The 20,484-nt window shown below is 41.3% G+C and overlaps 1 protein-coding gene across 4 annotated transcripts in view; it reads left to right on the top strand.

The window, feature by feature from the left end:
• The first annotated feature begins 295 nt into the window (after positions 1–295).
• Positions 296–20,484, top strand: part of ADSS1 (adenylosuccinate synthase 1) — a 28,561-nt gene continuing 8,372 nt past the window's right edge. For all 4 annotated transcript variants that reach the window (XR_007377608.1, XR_007377610.1, XR_007377609.1 and 1 more), the window contains exons 1-10: positions 296–568; positions 11,655–11,757; positions 12,877–12,939; positions 13,298–13,348; positions 13,652–13,718; positions 14,840–14,947; positions 15,283–15,364; positions 16,155–16,281; positions 17,366–17,520; positions 18,494–18,618. Coding sequence is in view for 1 of the 4 variants with exons in the window: in XM_048948041.1 (XP_048803998.1) it covers positions 380–568; positions 11,655–11,757; positions 12,877–12,939; positions 13,298–13,348; positions 13,652–13,718; positions 14,840–14,947; positions 15,283–15,364; positions 16,155–16,281; positions 17,366–17,520; positions 18,494–18,618 (1,070 nt within the window). In the remaining 3 variants the exon portion in view is untranslated. The remainder of the gene's footprint in view (positions 569–11,654; positions 11,758–12,876; positions 12,940–13,297; positions 13,349–13,651; positions 13,719–14,839; positions 14,948–15,282; positions 15,365–16,154; positions 16,282–17,365; positions 17,521–18,493; positions 18,619–20,484) is intronic.

Consider the following 20,484-nt stretch of genomic DNA (forward strand, 5'->3'; position numbering starts at 1 on the left):
CGCCGCACGCTCCCGTGGTGTGCCTCGCAGCCCCACGTGATCCCGGCCAAAGTCCGTCCGTCGGTGCCGCAGCCCCAGCTATGTGTGTGCGAGGGGCACGCAAGCACGCGTTCGGCAGAGCGGCGCGCCTCAGCGCTCGGTGCGTGCACGGGGAGGGACTCGGGAGACTGAGGAAGCGCGGGAGCGGCGGGCTGGCGGGGCCAGGGCTGGCGGGGCGGCCGGGCTCGCACGTCAGCGCGCCGCGCGGGGAGGGCGGGCGGCGGCGGCGCCGTTAAAGGCCGGAGGCGGCGGCGCGACGCGGGGAGCGCGCAGGGGCCGGGCTCGGCGGGGGGCGGGCGAGGCAGAGCGAGGCGACGGCTGCGGCCACACTGCCGGCACCATGTCGGGCACCCGGGCGTCCAACGACCGCACCAGCCACCCCGGCGCCGGAGGCGGGCTGAAGCGGGCACGCAGCGAGCCGGGCGGTAACAAAGTGACGGTGGTGCTGGGGGCGCAGTGGGGGGACGAAGGCAAGGGGAAGGTGGTGGATCTGCTGGCCACCGAGTCGGACATCGTGTGCCGCTGCCAGGTGGGTGGCTGTGCCCGCCGCTCCCCCGTGCGCTCTTCACCCTTCGCTCCCCGCTGCTTTCCCCGCTCTCTCCTCTGTACGTTGCCCCGCGCCGCTCCGCTCCGCTTCCCGCTGTTGCTTTGCTTCCTCGCCCGCTCCCGTTCCCCTTCCCGCTCTTTCCCCTCTCCCCGTTCCTTCTCCCTCGGCCTGTGGGGTGGGCAGCGCCGTGCCCCTCTCTTTCCCCCCTCCCCGCCCCCACCTCCCTCCCGGGCGGCGCATGAAAATGCCACTCGGAAAGAAAAAGCCCGGCTCTATAAATAAAAACAGCTGACCCTTCGCGATAAGCGACACAAGATCCCCCGGCGCCGGGAGTTGCCCGCGGGAGTGTCGGGTGGCGGTCGCGCTGCCCCCTCACGGCGCTGCCCCAGGTTCGGCGCTGGGGACCCGGGTTCGCGGCGCCTCTCGGTCCGTTCCGTTCAGCGTTGGGAAGCGCCGTGTCATGGGGCCGGTATTCCCGCCCCGTTGTTATCCTGGAGAATAGCGTTGTTTAACCGGTTCGGAGAGCTGCTGCGTAGTGCGAGTCCGTGAGGGCTTTAGTGAGGCTTGTTTATGTGTATGCATAATCACAGAATCATTGAGGTTGGAAAGACCACTAAGGTCATCTAGTCCAGCCAGCAGCCCTTGTCTGTTATTGCTCTGCACTGTGTCAGTCAGTGCCACATCTGCCCTTTTCTTGAACATCTCCAGGGACAGTGACTCCACCCCACCCCGGGCAGCCTGTGCCAATGCACTGCCAGTCTTCCTGAGATGTTCTCCCTGATATCCAACCTGAACCTCCCCTGGCAGAATTTAAGCCCATCACCTCTTGTCCCGTTGCTGTTACCTTGCAGCTGAGGCTAACCCCCACCTTGCTACAAACTCTTTTCGGGTTATGGTAGAGAATGACAAGATCTCTCCTGAGCCTCCTCCAGACTGAATAACCCCAGATCTCTCAGTCACTCCTCATAAGACTTGAGTTCCAGATCCTTTACAGCTTCATTGCCCTTCTTTGCACATGCTCCATAATGCAAGGAATCTTAAAACCTTAATCTAGTCTTAATACAAGTCCAGTTAGACACTAAGGCAGTCACTAATAATTGCAGTAACTTTTCAAAGGAATGCTTTCAAGTATTAATCATGAACTGTGAGTGCTGCCCCATCCCTGGAGGTTCTCAAGGCCAGGTTGGATGGGGCCCTGGGCAGCCTGATTTGGTATGGGGCAACTAGCCCGCAACAGGGATTTGGTAGTGTGTGGGCTTTAAGGTCCCTTCTAGGCCATCTTGTGGTTCTAGCATATTGGATCAATAGAGCTACTAATGCTTGTAACTATCACACTAAAGATTTTGGTAAATTGTGTAACTACATTCATAAACCAGCATCTTAGTTCAGTTCAGTTGCTATGTAGCATGAAACTTATTGTTTCAGAATGCATTACATCTAGTGAGAAATTATGGATGAACTTGGGATCATTGTCTCAGATTTGAGGATGTTTCTCCAATTAAGCATATTGTATAAATATTGCCATGGGAGTTAAACATTTTAAAAGTGGAGGAAGTATTTTGAGTGGGAAAGTGGAGCTCCCAAGGTCCTGAGTCACCTTGAGATATTTCCCTGCGAAATTTAGCTGATGAATGTGTATTAGGACAGAAGTAGTAGTCTTCTACATCTTTTTTTTTCTTTCCTTTTTTTTTTTTTTTTTTTTTTTTTTCTGTTCTGTTTTCTTTGTAACTTGTTGCTGAGAATCTAAGCACAGGTCCCGTAACTGCTTTGGGAAGGAAACAGAGTTTAGAAGCTAGACCTGAGGCAAAGCATTTTCCATAGGCCAGTCATGTGTTTAGCATTATTACTGCAAGAAGTCATACAGGTTCCCTCTGGACAGTCTTCACTGTGATGCCCCGAGGTTGCTTTCAAGACTTCTCTGTCCATCCAGAGAGCTGATGGATGCACAAGCATGGCCCCAGGTGCAGCTGCAGAACAGCTGGGAGAATGCAGCACTCAGTATGTGTGTGCCACAAGGGTTAGTGTGCTAGCAGCAGGCTGAGTGGCTTAGTATGCTGCAGGGCACATCTAGATCTGCTTTCTGTTGCATGCTGATCAGGCCTGGATGGATGGAAGGCAAGTGGATCCAGGAGGCCTCTGGACTCTTCTTGGAATAGTGTTTGCTGACACAAGTGCACACACATACATGAGATTTAACAAAACTGGCTTCAGAATTAGAGCTTGAGGGCAAATATGAAACACTTGAAGAGAAACTATGAGTAATTGTTTACTTTAGAGTAGCAAAAATTATACAACTCCTATAATATTTCCGTGCTTTTTTTACACATCTGACAACATAGAAGATTTTTTTTTTTTTTTAAATGTGCTGTTTTAATAATATTTGATGCTTTCGAAGTTGGTCATGCAAGTAGATAACTGTCTACTCTGACCCTTAAGATTTATTAAGGATATGCATGAGTCTGAGCATTTGAACAGCACTAATTACTATTCTCCCAGTGGGGTAATGGTAAGTGATTAACTTGCAGAAGTAACCGGTTTGAGAGAGATTTATTAGTGGCTTACACTGACATAAAAACACCTCAGCATTTGGACCAGAATCTTGATATTTCCCATCCCTCCTGGGAACTGAAGAGCCTTTCAATAGATTGCTTAAATTAGACATGGGGAAGATCTTCTGAAGTCTTCAAGAGACTTCAGAATGAAGTTTCTTCAGGAAATGTTTGTGTTTTAGAATTGGATGATTCACTGGGTTATTTCCTCATGTCCCGTCTGCTTCGTGTTTTGAGACACTGATTTAAACAGTGTGGTTTAGTCCTCAGTGAAATGAAAGTGGCAAGATTAAAAAGCTAATAACTGGAGGGGGGGATGTTTGTCTTTTAAAACACTGTCTCAATGGGGCAATTCTTCATTACGTACTATTTGATCTAACACTTTAAAAAAGCTTTTTTTCCTTCCTGAACAGAATTTAGATTCAGGGCCAAATGGGATTTGAAAGACCTTACTCGGAGTAGTATTTCCCTGACAGTTCTACCAAAGGAAGTATAATTTTCATCAAACTTTTCTCAAGTATTTTTAGCTCGTTGCTTTAATGAAGAAAATATTTTGTAGCTGGATGGCCATGCAGGAAATGATGTGGTTCCTGGGACACTGGAGGAAGGGCAGGTTAGGTGTATGGGAACAAGGAGTTAGTCCTTCACAGACGCAAGTGAAACTTGAAATGGTGCTAAATGAAGAAAATTTCACATTAAAACCTCAGCATCTTTAGTTGTCCTGAGTTTTCAGAGCTGGATTTTACTTGAATGGAAGATTATCAGTGTGATCATGTTGAGTCAGCTCAGTGCTTAGACTGCCTACAATCCAAGTACGAACAGATTTTGGTGCACAGCCTACTTCATTTTTAACATGCCTTTATATAGTGATTTCCCAGAGTGATGGAAGTTGGAAAGGAGCCCCTTGGGATTCTACAGTCCAACCTCCCTTGCTCCAGGCAGAGCCAGCTGGAGCACCTTGCCCAAGGTCGCATCAAGACAGGCTTTCTGTATCTCCAGAGAAGACGACTCCATCACCTCTCTGGCAGCCTGTTCCGGTGCTCTGTTACCCTCACAGTGAGGAAGTTTTTCTCTCGTGCTGATGAAACTTCCTGTGCTCAGGTTTAGGCCCGCTGCCAGATCACTACAGAAAGCAGTGTGACCCCATCCTGTTGATACCTTCTGTTCAGATTTTTGTACATACTGATAAGATCCCCTCTCAGTCTTTTCCAGGCTGGGCAGGCCCAGATCTCTTCAGTGACAGCTCTCAGCCCAGCCATGCAATGTCAGAAGCTTTTCATTGTGGCTGCCTCCAAGGCTAGAGCTTGTGGGCAGATTTTCTATGGTGGTTTTTTTTTTTTTTGGTTGGGTAATTTCACAGAGCTGCTTTAAAACATGACCAGGCAAACAGTTGACTGTCACAGCTGCAGAGCTACAGATCCAGAGGCATCACTCAAATTAGATCTGTTCCCCATAAAATCCTGCCTTGAACTACTCTGATAAGGTCACAGTTAACTGAAGGCAGCTGGTCAGCCATGCAGTTGTAGCTGTTTCCTTAAGGAAGCTGAAATTATGCAAGGAACACCTGTAATAATAACTTTTCACTGAACATATTTACTGCATGGGACTGTGTGGATATGAATGGAAAAGGAAATAGCATGCATTGTCATAAAAAGGCATGCAGTGTGTTATGTCTTTGCCAATAACAATAAAAGCTCATGAGACGCTTTCATTTTTATAACAAAGTTGTGTGCCAAGAATGTCTGAGTTCCCTCTGTAATGGAGAGTAAACAGTTTTACCTTTTGTGGTGAAGTATTTATGTGCAATAGTCTTACAGCAGAATGTCTAAAAGCACTGGGGCAGAGCACCCCATAAATAATTCTGTAAAAATCTTGAAGGGGAGGAAAAAGAGTGCAGTTTTCCAAAAGCTCAGTGTGGAAGATATAAAAAATGCCACTAGTAAATAGAGACCCATGATAATAATTGTGATCTGTAGTTGGTTTGATCTCAGTTAATGAACAGGTAAGCAAAATAGTGGCAGTACAAATGCACACTTTTCCTTCATTTCGTACTGAAAGCAGTAACAGTGAATCAGCAGCACAGTGTAGTCCAGGTGTTTTTAAGGTTTTTCAGTCATTTGGCACCAGATGTGTTCCAGTACTGCCTATACCCAGACTGGCTGTGTCAGGCCTGTGACTTCTGCAGCTTCTGGAAGTCTGGAAACAATTTCCTCAGTGCTGCCTTCAGAGCAGGCATTAAAGAAGATACACCAAATAGTAAAAATGTCATTGCCACAAGAAGAGCTGTTAGTATTGTGCTGAACTTCTCATATTAACGTGCTTCTAAATGTGTAGTCACTTCTTAAAAATATTTCATGTGGTCCAACTCAGTATGCTTTTACAATGAGTGTCTTCAATTTGAGAAGAGGATCATTGATCCTTTGAGACAGAGGTAATGAAAGGTAGAATCGATACGTCTACTAAAGAAGAACAGAGTCAGTTGAAATGTGGATAGAAGCCTTTTCTGTTAAGGTCACTTGTGGTCGAGCAGTTTGCAGCTAACCACGTCTTTGTGCAGCAGGGAGAGCAAGTGACTGGTTTTCTAGTGCAGTAAACGTGAAATAATGTTGAGAAGGGCTAAAGCAGTAAGGAAAGCCTAAGAAACTTTTGAGGTTGAGATCATTACAAAATCAAAGAAGAATGTAGGAAGGGGTGAAAGGATGTATCCAAGCAACATCTGTTGCCTATTTGTAAGTTTCCTTATTTTCTTGTTCTAGTGTTCTGGTGATGAATGTGAATACCGTGCGTGCTAGAAATGGCACTTTGAGGAACACAAAGGAATTACTGTGGGCAAATGGTCAAATAAAGAAAACCAAACATGACAGAAATGCCAGGCAATGAGGTTTTTTCAGTGGTTTATGTTTGTGACAGGAATGCTTCCTCTCTTTCTCTATTGAGCTGCTGACAGAGGGCAAAACAGCCGCGTGCCCTGACTGTCCCTATTGATCCTGGGCTGCTGGAATGGTTTGCATCAGGGTTTAAATTAGGTCGGCTTTATGTGATGAATACGTGCGGTTGCAGTGCTTGTTGTCTGCTTGTTTTTCTCTGTGTTTGTGTGCCTGTATTGTGTTGCTCTCCTTTTGGTGAGATGTAACTGTGATATTTAGCATAACTTCTTCATAGAGGATGAAGCAGCGTGCAAAGACTTTAATCTCTTGATCATTCAGTGCTTAATGATCATCAGCAAAGGAATTGACCTTGGAGTCTTGAGTGTGACTGCAGAAGTGTTGTTTTTTATTTTGGTAATGTTTGTGAAGGTTGACAGTCCCATTTACAGGCACACATACATTAAGTAAAGAAGTTCACCCTTCAAAGCTTGAAATTCTTTTGTAGCAAACTGTCATTTGTAAGTCACTTAATCCAAATTCTGTATTTCATTTTACTTACATTTGATTACCTGCTACACTATATCATTTTAGGATTTAGAACAACGTGATGACACGGCTATTTTAAACTAGCCGCTCCTCTGGGTAGCAGCGAGATCATCTCAGGACCACCAGGATTATAAATACTGATGAGAAGGTCAGGTTTAATGTTTCCCAATCTCCATAAGAAAGCTAGCTTAATTTCCAATCCCTTCATAAAGCCTGATAAATTTATTATCCTCTACAAGCATTGAAGAAAGCAGCTGAAAATTAAGATGAAATGACATCTGTTCTGTTTCATTCCTTTTGTAAGTCGCTAGCTGTCGCTAACTTGTTTACAGATATAAGCAAAGTCATGTTCATATTCTTGGATCGTGTTGCTTCCCTTGGGGACATGACTACACTTCTTCAAAAGAGAAAGCTAAAGATTGGCAGACGTGTCTAGATTGTGTTCCTTCATTTTAGGATTCTGCTAACAGGAGTGGGAATAATTTTTCCACTACTGTTTTCAGTCAATATACCTTGAGTTAATCATTTTCGGTACAGGTTCTGCTGGAGTCCAGTTTGTTCTGCTGTAGTGGTGGTCTGCCATAGTAGTTTTGGTTTGTTTACATGGCTTTTGTGGTTTGACAGCAATTTCGTTTCAGTTAGAACATATCTTCAGGTTAAGCATATCTAGTTTCTCTGCACTGACTGTTCTTCCAAGCAGAGTTGAGTTAGACTCTGGGTCTGGAAAACTGGGTTTTTCAGTTGCATTTTTCAGATACTTAGGAAGAGCAAGGTCTCTTCAGAAGTTGGGGGGAATTTTAATTAGTAATAAAGGAAAAATACAACATTACTGCTACAAAATAGGGTACGAGCTTCAGCTTCAGATATTTGTGTCAGAAATATTTCATATATATTTCTTCAAAAGGTCAGAAGTTTCATTCAGAGCTGTCAAGGGTGTTTCTGTCTGTGGTCGTACTAATGCTCTCGTTCAGGCGTTAGAAGGTCTGCTTCCAAGGGAATTCAGGAGTTTCTCAAGATCACTGCTGTAACTGGGAGGGTGGGGTTCTGTGCGTTTCTTTAATTTTAGGAGTCATCAAGGAGGGTCACAGGGCTGCTCTGTACAGCCTGGCTGTTACTTGACACTTTTTTTTTGACGTCTTAGGGGAGAAGAGCAAGGCAGCCGTGGTTTGGCTGATGACTCTCAGTGTTAGGAAGGGAATACTTGCAACTCCAGCTCCTTGACACCACCTTAGTTTTAAAAGCAGAGCCCTTGCTTTGTAGATCTAGTGTGAGTATACTTCTGATCATTCTCTAACCCAGCTCTTATTATTAATAATTGCATTTTGGTTTGTTTGTTTTTCTGAGAAAAAAGTTACAATCCACTTCTTGGAACCGAGTTGGAGATTATCAAGGTTGTACAGGCAGGTCTTGGTTTAAAAACAAAAACAAAAAGGAAGCCTTTTGTTGTCAGTTTCATTGTATGATGAAAAGTGTTTGGCCTCCAGCTGCAGCTGTATGGCAGCAAATGTTGTAGCTCAGTGGCTGATGGAATCAGTAGGGCTGGGGCACTTACGGAAGGTGGTTGCCAGGAATCTCGTCTACTTCCAGATGCAGACGTCACATGCTCTTTAGAATAGGCATTCCAATTCATGGATTATAAATTCATAGATTAGAATGCCAGAAGAGATCATTTTGTAATGCTGCCCAGCCACCAAGAACACGGTATTCCAATAGCAATTGCACCACTGCCAAAAGGAAAGGTAGTGCAGTTTCTCTGCTTCTACCTGCTATTCCCATTTATATGCACAAATACCACACTAGGCATAGCAGCCAGTGGACTGAAACTGTTTTCAGGCACTTCCACCTGGTTTCTAGCATAGATATCTCCCATCCAAGACTTCTCTTGCACACTGACCACCTGGCAAGAGCAGGCAGAAATGCATTTGAGCATCCATCCCTATTCAAACACATTGTGAATCTAGGTGCAAGCAAAGAGTTCCTGCTGCAGATACTAAGCAGCCTCATAACTGCATGACTGTTCTGAATGGAAATTGTTTCCATCTTGGGATATTTCAGCTTTCCAGAAGTGAGGAGCCTTGAAATGGCTGAGCACTTTGGAAGGTGAATTTATTTCTTAATTTTTTTTTTAGTAAGTTCTTCTGAAAATGACAAAGACTGTGTTCTCTTCTGCTAATTTGTTCATAATAATTATTATTGTACCTTAAAGATATGATTTGTATCAGCATGTGATTGTTAACACTGGTGGGACATAAAAGCTTCTTGATCTGTTGTATTGATGAAGTGGTTTTGTTCACATACTGTAGAGTAGTAATCAAAGTATGCCACTTCTATACAAGCATACAATATCACAAGTAGGTTGGCAATGAAAAGCTTGGAAAGGTATTTTTTGAATAAAACAATGTGGTGGGAAAAAAGAAAGATTATTTATTTATTCGTTAGCTTAAGTTCCTTTGGCTCCTTCTGGTATTGGGACATCATGTACCTTCAGACTTTGATTATTAGAAGTCTGCCTAGCGTGGTTCCTGGTGCTCTTGAAAGAAGTGTTACAGGTCTTTCCTTATCTTACATCAAAGTTTGTTTCCAGCTGGGAATGACAGGCATTTTAGGTTGCTGAGTTTAAACCTTCTGAATTTTAGAAGAAAAGAGGCAGAAGTTGAAGTAGCACGAGGTAACAAAGCATTCCTTAGCAAAATGCAGTGAAGTGATGCATATTTAATGCTGTTAATAAAACCTCAACTTAGAGAGTTATCAAAGGTAATAAAAATGGATTTGTTAAGCATGAAGGCAGTGCTTTCGTAAGACTGAATACTAATTTTCCACTGCAGGCTGCAAATGACTTCAGTGAAAGTTATTTTTTCTCAGTACTTGCTTTGTATGTGGAGACCTTTAACACCTACCAGGTACTGTTAAAAATGGGCATTTACCAGCTCTGAAGTACAGCAGGCATGAAGAACATCAGCTGTGGCCATGCAGACAAATAGTGTTGATGAGTCTAGGCAGTGCTTGCAAAGGGAGCGTTTGTAACTGCTGTCGTTGTTTGGCACGCTGAACGCTTTGTAGTTCTCAAATCCCACTTCGTTGCTGGTGTTTGTTGCTGTAATTGAAGGAAGTTTGAAGTGGATGCTAATGTTGCAGATGTTGCTGCCATCCCAGCTGCAGTCGTAACTTTTTGAAGCTTCAGCAGCTCCCTGTGTAGCTCCCTCTTGGGAACAGAACTTTCAACACCAGGGTGGTTGAATGGGAATTCTCATGCTTCCCGCATTTTGGAAATTAATGCAAAGTTATTTCTGGCCATACCATTGCTCACAGTGCAGACGATGTCAAAGTAACACTGGTGTTTAACCTCTAAAAAGTTGTCACCTTAACGCTCCTATTTCTAGAGAAATTTTTCCAGAATCGTGGCAGAAAGCAGAGATATGACCTGGAAAGGTGCTAACTGTGAAAGGTGTATAAAATTCCTGTGGGATTTTTGGGCAGTACAGTGATTCACAGCAGGGATTCTGTGAGCTGAGTCTGGATATTAAATGGAAGCTCTGTGCACAGAGCTGTTTGTACTGTGCCCAATAGTTCTCTGGACTTCCAAACATGTTCATGTTCCAATGAAGCCTGAGTAAGCTTTCAAGCTCCCATTCATTAATAAAAAAGGGGGGGAAAAAAGCTCATACAGGCCCTAGATTGACTCTCAGAACTTTGGTAACATTAGAAAGGGAGTAGGTGTCTTTAGTGTCTGAGCTATTAGACTACCAGCTTGTCAGAACATCTATGAAACTCAAGGTGAAAAATGTGTCTGATTTACTAAGACAAAAGATAACAATTAGAAAGTGTCCCATCAGACTGGTTGTTTTGCATGTTTAATCATATATATTGGACAATTCAATGCTCTGCCTCCACTTCACTTGTGTTTGTAGAAATGTATGAAGTTCAGCTGTAAAAAATATACTCGACACTCCTTTAAGAAAGGCAGACCAGCGTGAGCAGCATGCAAAAGCAGTTCAAGAGCAGTCAATTCTAGCTTTAGACCAGGAAAATGCTGTTTTTGAAGGTATGTTGTGAAATTCTTCTTCTCACAGCTGATTGATAAAGGAGTTAAAATTAATGTCCGTTCTTAAGCACTTGCTGAAGAAAGACAGCACTTGGGCATCATTTGTTCAGGAAATTCTTGATAATCGCAGCAAAAATAAACGCTATGCTTGTTAAAACTAGACCTTTAATAAGTCTTTGTTGTTTAATTCAGATCGATGCAAGCTCTTGACTACTCACCTCTTCCCAAGTCTGAGTTGTCTCGTTGCCCTCCTTTGAAGCCCTTTGGGAAAAAAATCAGTTTCTTGAGAAAATACAAACTCTGCTCTCAGGTCTGGCAGATGATCACCGAAGTCAGGAATTGCAGCAGGCTCTGTTGAGAGGCGGTGGTGTGAAGTGGGATGATGATCATCCTTTGACCAGGATGCTGCGTGAAGCTGCAAAGATGTTCCTAACATTACAGCAGCGTCTGCTTTGTGGGTGGGGAAGGAGTGCTTCCATTCAAGGCCAGTTTGGATGGGGCCCTGGGCAGCCTGGTCTGGTATTAAAAGTGGAGGTTGGTGGTCCTGCATGTGGCAGGGAGGTTGGAGATTCATGATCCTTGAGGTCCCTTCCAACCCTGGCCAATCTGTGATTGTGTGAAGAGGAAATACTGGAGTTGTAGCCTTAACCCCGTAGCACTGGCTGAATACAGGTTGTGCCCCAGTATTGTGGATTTGCATTCTGGTATATCGGAGTCAGAACCCTATGGGTACATGTTAAGTTCAGTTTTGTTCCCAGAAAGTTTCAGGTTTCTTTTTCTTGCTATCACTTACGTTCACTCTTGCTGTGACCCACTTCTGCCTTGACTCCATCCATGGTGTAATTCTACTTTCCAAACCTACACAGAGCTGCTGACATCTCACGTTGGTCCTGTCTGAGCCATTTTGCACAGTACCACAGTAGTTCAAGTCACTGTAAGGTGGATAAAATTATGACCATTCATGCAAATAAAAAAAAAAAAAAAAGATTATAATATCACATTATTTGCTGAGAATTTAGGGTGAAGATATAAGGCAGTTAACCCTTCATTTCTTTCTGTTTCAGGGTGGCAACAACGCAGGTCATACTGTGGTTGTCGACGGGAAAGAATATGATTTCCACCTGTTCCCTAGTGGCATTATTAATCCAAAGGCAATTTCTTTTATCGGTAAGACCAATTTGGAGCTTGTTTTAACAAGCAGTGCTGCTCGGCAGGTAGCTGCAACCATCGTTTATAGTAACAAGAGAAGAAAAGCATATGTGACTGTTAGAAATTCATTTTAGCTTCAGCTGTTTGACTTCTTGCTTTCATTATAAACTCAAACTGCATAAGCTGATGCTGTATTTCACCGTAATGATATTCGATGCAAATAACATCATCAAAAGCTTACTTACTGGGCATTAAACTCTTATTTAAGTGATAGGCTTAAGTTGAAACTTTGCACTTGTCCAAAATTATAGCTCTTTCTGAAAGAAAAACTGCATGCAATATGTGCAAGAAATGAGTGCATTCTAGTGAGTCACAGATCTGTAATTTCGGTTTTGCTGCATTTGATAATTTCTGAATGCATGTTTGAAATACGAGAAACTTCTTGGTTTTCACTAAATACGGTGTATTATCTTGCTTTCCAACTTATTCTCTTGTCAAACAGTAAAGAGTTTAACTGAGTTATCCTAAATTTAGGCAGAGAGAGACTGTTGCAGATATTTCCGGTGTTCCCAAGAAGGAAGCAGCAGCTGTTTCCAACCCACTAAATCATTAATCCACATCTCATCAGTAATGTTCTGTACTGCTTGTGGATTTTGAACTGTAGCTCAATAGCAGGGAGAAGGCATTGCTAATGCATTACAGTGTTAGTGTCAGCTGAGTTTAAGCTAAATTCATGAATGCTGAAGAAAATGTACATGCTGTCACGCAGACTTGTGGTATTGTAAGGCAACAGACTCCTTTGAGCTTTCACCCGAGAACAATTGAGACTAAATTCCTGGTGCAAAGTCCACCACAAACAAAGGAAAGAATCTGCTGAACTCAGCTGACTTTGCAGCAGCCCATATGCTCACATCTGCAATAAGCAAGTAGTTTTGTCTGATTGTAGCAGACTTACAGCTGCTTATCCAGAATGGAGATTTATCCCCCAAAAAATCTCAAGATCGCACGGTGAGAAATGTGAGAAACCTCGTCTTCCTTTTTAAATAAAATTTCAGACAGTGAGAGTTTACATGCTTCACACCCTGAGAATGAATATTTTATTACTTGCTTTAAAACAAACTGTTTATCTTCCTGAAGGTAATGGAGTGGTTATACATTTACCAGGCCTGTTTGAAGAAGCTGAAAAGAATGAAAAGAAAGGTTTGTATCATTTCTTTATGCTAGCAGCTAGTACGAAGGGATTTGTGAGCCTTGGTTTATTCAGTGCAGTAACCTTCTGAATTTTGAGTAATGGAAGGGACAGTATTAAAAATGCTGAACTGTGTTGTAGCCTTAAGGCAGGTTTTTCAAAAGCAATTTTTTCACGGGGCCTCATGGATTTTTATGCCCTTCGAAACTGCATCGGCTAGAAAATGAAATCCATACTAAAGTGAGAAAGGTGACAATAGCATGTAGGGAAAACATGTAAAAAAGAACAGAAACTCAAATCTCAAAGTGTGACCAATCAGAGCAGCTGGGATCCTCCTTTTTAAACTACATTTTTATTTTTTTTGAACAGGTTTAAAAGAGTGGGAGAAAAGACTGATCATATCAGATAGAGCACATATAGGTAAGTGATATTTAAAGGGTGGAGAAGACTCAAATGAGTGCTTAACTTGTGGTGCTGAACTACATTATCACTCTACAATGCGAACATGTATTTGATCTAATATTTCTTTTCTGTGTTGTGTACCTGCAACAGGGTTTGTATCTGCTAAAGAATGATGCTTTACGTGTTTTCGTGGTGTTAAAGCAGTACTAGCTCTCTTTTCACACATGAGGTTCTTAAGCTAATAACAAACACACTTGTCTGTGACTTAAAGAATGCTTTCCTCCTTTGGTCTGTCATTATGTCTTTGGTTTTCCATTGCAGTGTTTGACTTTCACCAGGCAGTAGATGGGCTCCAAGAAGTGCAACGTCAGGCCCAAGAAGGAAAAAAGTAAGTCTTCAGCACTTTCATTTCAATAATAATTATGCAAATTTGAACAACTAGCATGATGTTGGGAAACAGAAGTGCAATATATCTGTAAGGAGCCTTGCTGATTTGATAGTTCTATGACTCTGTTCTGCTCCTATTTGTTTTAGTGTACAAATTATGCTAAATTGGGGTATTACCAAGGATGTGAATTCTTTGTAATTATGTTTTCCAGTTCTCTGCAGCACATAAAGGCACTTTGAAATTCCTCACAAATCCTTAAATCTTATTTGTGTTGAAGTGATGCTTCCATTGTTCCTACATACCAGACTAGTAATGATTTTTTGACTTGAGTTAGAAGTGTCGACAGGATTAGGTTACGTGCTGATCATTGTTTATTGTATATTCAGTTAAACTTCATGGGAATAATAGTCTCTATTATAATTTTAATAGTGCACAGTAACACGGTATGTAGCTATTCATTCTTCATGATTCTGTATTTAGAAAAAAACAAGGGTTTATATGAACACGCTATTATTCTGTCAGCTGGTCTCCTATTAATCTTCATAGACAGAGATGCCAATAAGTTTCTCTAAAACACACATGAAAGTAGGCATGCAGGTAGGGAAGCAGCTCCATTTTTGTCTTTTTATCCAAGGTAAGTGCTCCAGCAGGAGTTCTTTAGCTGTAGTTTTGTTCAGACTCAGCTACTGGTTTCAAAGCCATAGGAGACCAGTTTGATACCTCACCAAACTGGTTGTTTACAACCATGGGCAGTGGTTCAGCTATGAAAATGTGAAAAATACATTTGTTTTCTTTTGTTTTCAATAAGTATGACAAGAAAGCAGAGTAACCATCATTTCTATGTAAAATATGTACATACACACATACTCCTACTCAACTTGTTTCAGTCAGATCCAAGGCTTAATACTTCACTGCATACTGTGAATATTACCAATATTATGCAAGTCCACTGAAGCATGAAATCTGCTGTATACTTATTATTAGGGAACATTAAAGCTTATTTTTCTTGTCTCAGAGCTCCTGCTCAGCATGTAGCATAGCAGAGAGCTGTAACAAACTACTTAGCATGAGGGATGTTTTGGCATGTGTTAATAGGCATCTGGGGGGCTCTTTTCAATTAGTATTGGCACGACGAAGAAAGGGATTGGACCAACGTACTCTTCCAAAGCTGCACGAACAGGCCTTCGAATTTGTGACCTCCTTTCTGACTTTGATGAATTTTCTTCAAGGTACAGCTAGTTTCATTTCTAAATATTATGTTAAAGAGTGATGTGTTTTGGCTGGCAGGTTTATTTTTAAGGAGATGTTTTTCAAAACGTGTCTGGTCTGAATTTTGTATATAAATTATCCAGGAGAAGAAAACTGGAAAGAATGCATGTGTATTTCCTTTACTTTTCTGTCGTTTAAAATGCATCAGGAAATGTTGAGATATTAAAGTTCCGTGTATTTTCTTTACATAGCTGTCAGTGTATGCAGTATCTAGTATAACATCACCTCTTGCCAAAGGTTCTCAATAGCAGTAACTCAGAGTGTTCTTCATAGATATGATTTAAATATTTTACAGATTTAAAAATCTGGCACAACAATACAAGTCAATGTTTCCAACACTGGAAATAGACATAGAGGGACAACTGAAAAAGCTAAAGGTAAGGAAGTACTCTGATTTGCAATTGAATATTCTTCTTGTGAGCATTAAATGCATTCTGTAATTGATACAATTATTTTTCTCATTAAAAAAAATTACTTTGCTGTGTTAAAGCAGTCAAGAGACTTCAGAGTGAGTCAGTTAACAGTGTGATTCCAGCCAGACCTAGGCTGCTTCAATTCTTACTGAGGAAATGCTTGTGGAAGCTGTGTTTCAAGATCCAAGTTTCACTCATAGAAGACGTTTTTCTAATACATTCCAAAGATCCCCTGGTAGAATATGTTTGTATAGGGAAGAAAAGATGACACAGAAAAAATCTCGTTTGTTTCCCAAGTTGTGCCTGGTACTTGTTCAGAGCAAACATCCTACTTTTAAAGATACCTCCTTATTGTTCATGAGAAGTGTTTTGGTTTGTTTTCTTTTGTTTGTTTTCCCTCTGGAGCTTGCATTGTTTCTAAGTCTCAGTCTCATCTATACGTTCCTCAGCATGTCTGCACTATAGGCTGTCAATAAAATGAGGTAGGTGTGCATCATCTCTGTGAATAGGAATGCTGCAGAAAATACAGCATTCCAATGCCCTAACAACTTGTGCACTCTTATTAGCAGTTCAGTGTATTAATTTGTTTGTAAATATGAGCTAATCGTGTCTTTTTCAGATAAAATGCATCTAGGGAAGCTGGTGCACTAGGGTTTATCTGTATCAGTATGTTTTGCTCTTCAAAAGTAATCACCATTCTTCTAGCAATTCAGCTATTGTTTGGGAAGGCTGATGTTTACACTCACATTTGCAGGGTTATGCTGAAAAAATAAGACCCATGGTTCGAGATGGTGTGTATTTTATGTATGAAGCTCTTCATGGCTCCCCAAAGAAGATTCTTGTTGAAGGAGCCAATGCAGCATTACTTGATATTGACTTTGGTATGTTGGATTGTGAACTTGAGTGAAGTCCTAAGAGACTCATTTTATTTTGATTTGTATTTATAATTGCTGGGCAAAGAATAGGAAAATAATAACTAATAATAAACTGAAGTTTATTCCTGTGGGGCTTGAAATTTCAGTCCTAGGTATTCTTCTGTTACTCTTGCATGTTTGTGCACCTTGCCACACAGACCAGGCAGACATTGTGGTGCTGCTGAGAGTATTTCCTCTGCAGTGGAGAGAGGATTAAACCAGTGCAGATAACTTATAAGCTTAACTTCTTCAGTTGATCTCTACTCTGCTCTATTACCAAAAGTCTAATTAAACCACTTAACTCTCCATGAAGATGAAACAAAGAAGGAGAGAGGTGCTGCAATCCAGTCACAGTGTAGCCATCATGAGTAATCTCTGAAGGTTTAGAAAATATTCAGCAGATACTCAGAGCTGCCTGTATAAGGCACTGAAATGTCACACTGTGACCTTTATGTGAGACTCTGTGGATGCTGCAGAAATACTTTATGTGATACATAGGACAATGAAAAAAGCTTTACACAACGACAGGCATCCTTTAATAGAGCAAGTGCCTGATGGAAGTAATACTGAGATGCTTTTAAATTTCTCCCCTGCGAGCAGTCCTCAAAGTTAAAACAGATGAATGCAGGAAAACTTGCACGTTGGAAACAGGTCATGCATGCTGATAAAGCAGGACATTTTCTTATTTGGCTCTGTGAAATTGTTGATCAGTAACTGTGTGCTTATACAAAATGCTGAGATAAATTGGGTGCATGAGCAGAAAGGACCATTCGTTTGATGGGAGTGGCAGTTATCTATGGAGCTTTAGAAATCTGAATGTGTATAATTAACTATAGGAGGAAGCAACTTGGGGAAGAACAACTGAATTTGTTCTTCTGAAGGCAAAAAGGGGGCAAGCAGTAAAGAGAATTTACCCTCTTCAACTGCTGCTTCAGTTCAGCTTTAGAGCCAAGCATTACAGAGGAAAGCTTCCTTTCAACTAAGAGAGAAAGTCATTCTTTGGTTTTTGTCATTGCTGAAACAGAGCTGTGCTGTTTTGTTTCTCTGACAGGCACATACCCTTTTGTGACTTCATCAAACTGCACTGTAGGCGGTGTATGCACTGGACTTGGTGTTCCTCCCCAGCACGTTGGTGATGTGTATGGTGTTGTGAAGGCATATACAACTCGGGTGGGAATCGGAGCCTTCCCCACTGAGCAGATTAACGTAGGTTTACTATTACAAAATGCAGTATACATGGTTGCCAAGAAATAAGTTCGAGGGATAAGGGTATACTAGAAATAAATAAGCGCTGTAACAGAACCAGGGTGTTGCACTCATGAAGACAGAGGAGTTAAGTGATAAATTTCAGTCATTTTTCTTCAGAGGAAAGGAACACAGGGGTGATGCTATTAGGTTACCGTGATGGCTCTGCTGTAATGAATGATGTCAAAAACAAATTTCATCATTTTTTGTGATCTAGGGTTTTTCAGTGGCAAGAATGTGCTGTATAGAAGCTGTTGGCGCACCTCAAGGAGTTTAAGATACAACTCTCGTGCTTAGCAGCCTATGTGCCATATGAGTTATTGAAAAATGTTGGTGCGTGCATCAGCTAGTCTGCACAAATGGATCAGAAAAAGAGGAGGAGAGCTTTCAGTTCTTTTGAAACTGTTTTCTGGTTTCTTGATAATGAAAATATTGTCCAGTAAGTTTGGTGTATTGATAATGAGCTATGCACACAGCATTCTCCAGGTCAGTGATCTGAATTTGATTTAAAGCTGTATTCACTAAAATCCATTCTCTGATGGCTGCAAATGAATTGATGATGTCCTCTAGTTTTATGGATCACAAGAGTAAAGCTTTAGCTTCACTTTTTTCAACCAAAAAAAAACAATAAACGTTGCCGGTATCAAAGGGAACAGTTGGCAAACTCATACTGTGGTAGGACCTAGGAGGCCTGAGCACAGACAAGACATTTGTTACCCTAGACATCACGCAAGCATTGGTCTGCCCCAAACATGTACAGTAGATGCCAAAAGACCAGATGAAGAAATGAAAAGCAAACTCTTAGAAGAAAAGATAGGCATATTGATTAAGCATTTTGCAAATGCTGGTGACTGAGATATGAGAATCCTGTGCATGAGGGGCTTCACTCTCCAACTAAGTCACGTTTGAAGTGTTTCCTTCTGTCTTATTTTAGGAAATTGGAGATCTTTTACAGTCCCGTGGCCACGAGTGGGGAGTAACTACAGGCAGAAAGAGGCGCTGTGGCTGGTTAGATCTTGTCATTTTGAAATATGCTCATATGATCAACGGATTCACTGCGTAAGCATCACAGATTTTGCGCTACATTTGGAAGTGATTATTTTGTGCTTCGCAGAATAAATATGTAGGTAACATTAATATAAGTCAGTAAAGTGTTACATTTAAAGCAATTAATTCACAGTGGGCAACTGAAAATTGTATACAGTGATTGACAGTGGGCAACTAAAAGTGGTATTCATGCTGATAATAAACTTACCTTCTTAGACTTTTTCAGTGATTTTACACCATCATTAAAGTGATTTTTTTCTTCATAAATGTTTTCCCTTCATTTACATCAGATGATGGGTGTAGTTTGGATCAATGCATCAGTTTTCACACAAACTGATTGTTTTGGTGTTCTTGATCCAGTGCTTTCCAGCTGTCTTAGCTAGAAGCCAGTGGTTTGGGGCTTTAACTGGCTTTAGTGGATCAGACTTGGATGAGCACTTCTCCACATACGACTTCTGTAAGAGGAATAAGTAGGGTCACACAAAGTGTACAGCAACTGGCACAGCTCAGACAGGTTCATTTATCTAGAAAAATATATCACTATATTGCATTATAAATGCTGCTTTTATTTTAATTGGGAGTGAATTACATGTTTGGTTAGTAAGTTGTTTTATAATTGAAAACGTACTTCAACATTTTAAAGGAGCTAGTCAAGATTGTAAAGCCATTAGCCTGGTTTGTCTAATGCTGTAACACTGGTAACTATAAAAGAAGCCAGTAATTTAAAATTACAGTCCATATTTCCAGAAAGCTGCAAAAGTTTCATAACAGTTGTGTTCATATGAGGTGTAGATTTTGCATTCAGGTGTACTCTTTGCATTCAGGCACATTATTCAGGTATACAGACACGTGACTGTGGGTATTTTGATATCTTAGAAACCAAGACTTAACTGGTATTGTTTATGCCAGTAGTGCTAGAATGGAATATTCAGAATGATCTCTGTTCATTAATTTATCAGAAGGGTTTTTAAAATACTTTGTTTGCTTGGTTTTATATTTTGCTTTCTCTTGAAAGAGCTCTCGTTAATGTGGAAATATTTGCTAGGAGAGCATTACATTTCCTTCCATTTCAGTTCTATGCAGTTGCTACATTTTTATCAACAAAACTGTCATCTCTGGTAACTCTGACAGTTAATACATGGGGGAGATACAAACTAAAAAAAAGCTGAAGGACTGGCTTTGTTTCTTCTTTCCCAAAAGGTGGTCATGCAATCATTGCATTCATCACAGACTTTTTGAGCACAGACAGCATGGACTATATGTGCATATATCTGGCCAAATCCTTATCTGCTCACGAACTTACCAATCAAAGTCTGGCATATTACATCTAGAGAATGTGACTAGTTTTAAAATGCAGCTTAATTCTGATTAGCGATTGCTTTATTTTTTCTTGAGGTTCCTTTTTTGTTTTTCATTGTGTTAATTCAAAAGATGGAAAAGATTCAGTAAACTGATGACACTGATAGCGCAGCAAGCGTGCTGAATGTCAGACTGAGATCTTCCCTGCTGTACTGTATAAACCAGAGTATTTGTGTGAAATCTGTTTTAAATGGTAAACAAAGTTGTCTTGTAGTTGTTGTAAATAAGGAGGAATAAGAGAATTGTTAGTGGTGATGTGAAGTGGCATGCCAACATACACACTGCAACTAAATGCAGTAAGTTTTGCTTTGTGTTGTCAGTTTGCATTTTAATGCACTGCACTGAACCCTGTGCACCTGTATGAGCAGCCAAGCATTTGGAAATGTGTCCTAGTAACTCAGTCACGTATTCATCCCAGAGGCATGAATTCAATTAACAGTGTTCATAGTTTAATACGTTTGTGTATTTCTGCTACTGAATTGCTTGAGTTGGATTTCTGAATAGAGAACTAGTGGAAAA

Source organism: Lagopus muta, chromosome 6 (assembly GCF_023343835.1).
Source record: "Lagopus muta isolate bLagMut1 chromosome 6, bLagMut1 primary, whole genome shotgun sequence".
In the NCBI taxonomy this organism is placed as follows: Eukaryota; Metazoa; Chordata; class Aves; order Galliformes; family Phasianidae; genus Lagopus; species Lagopus muta.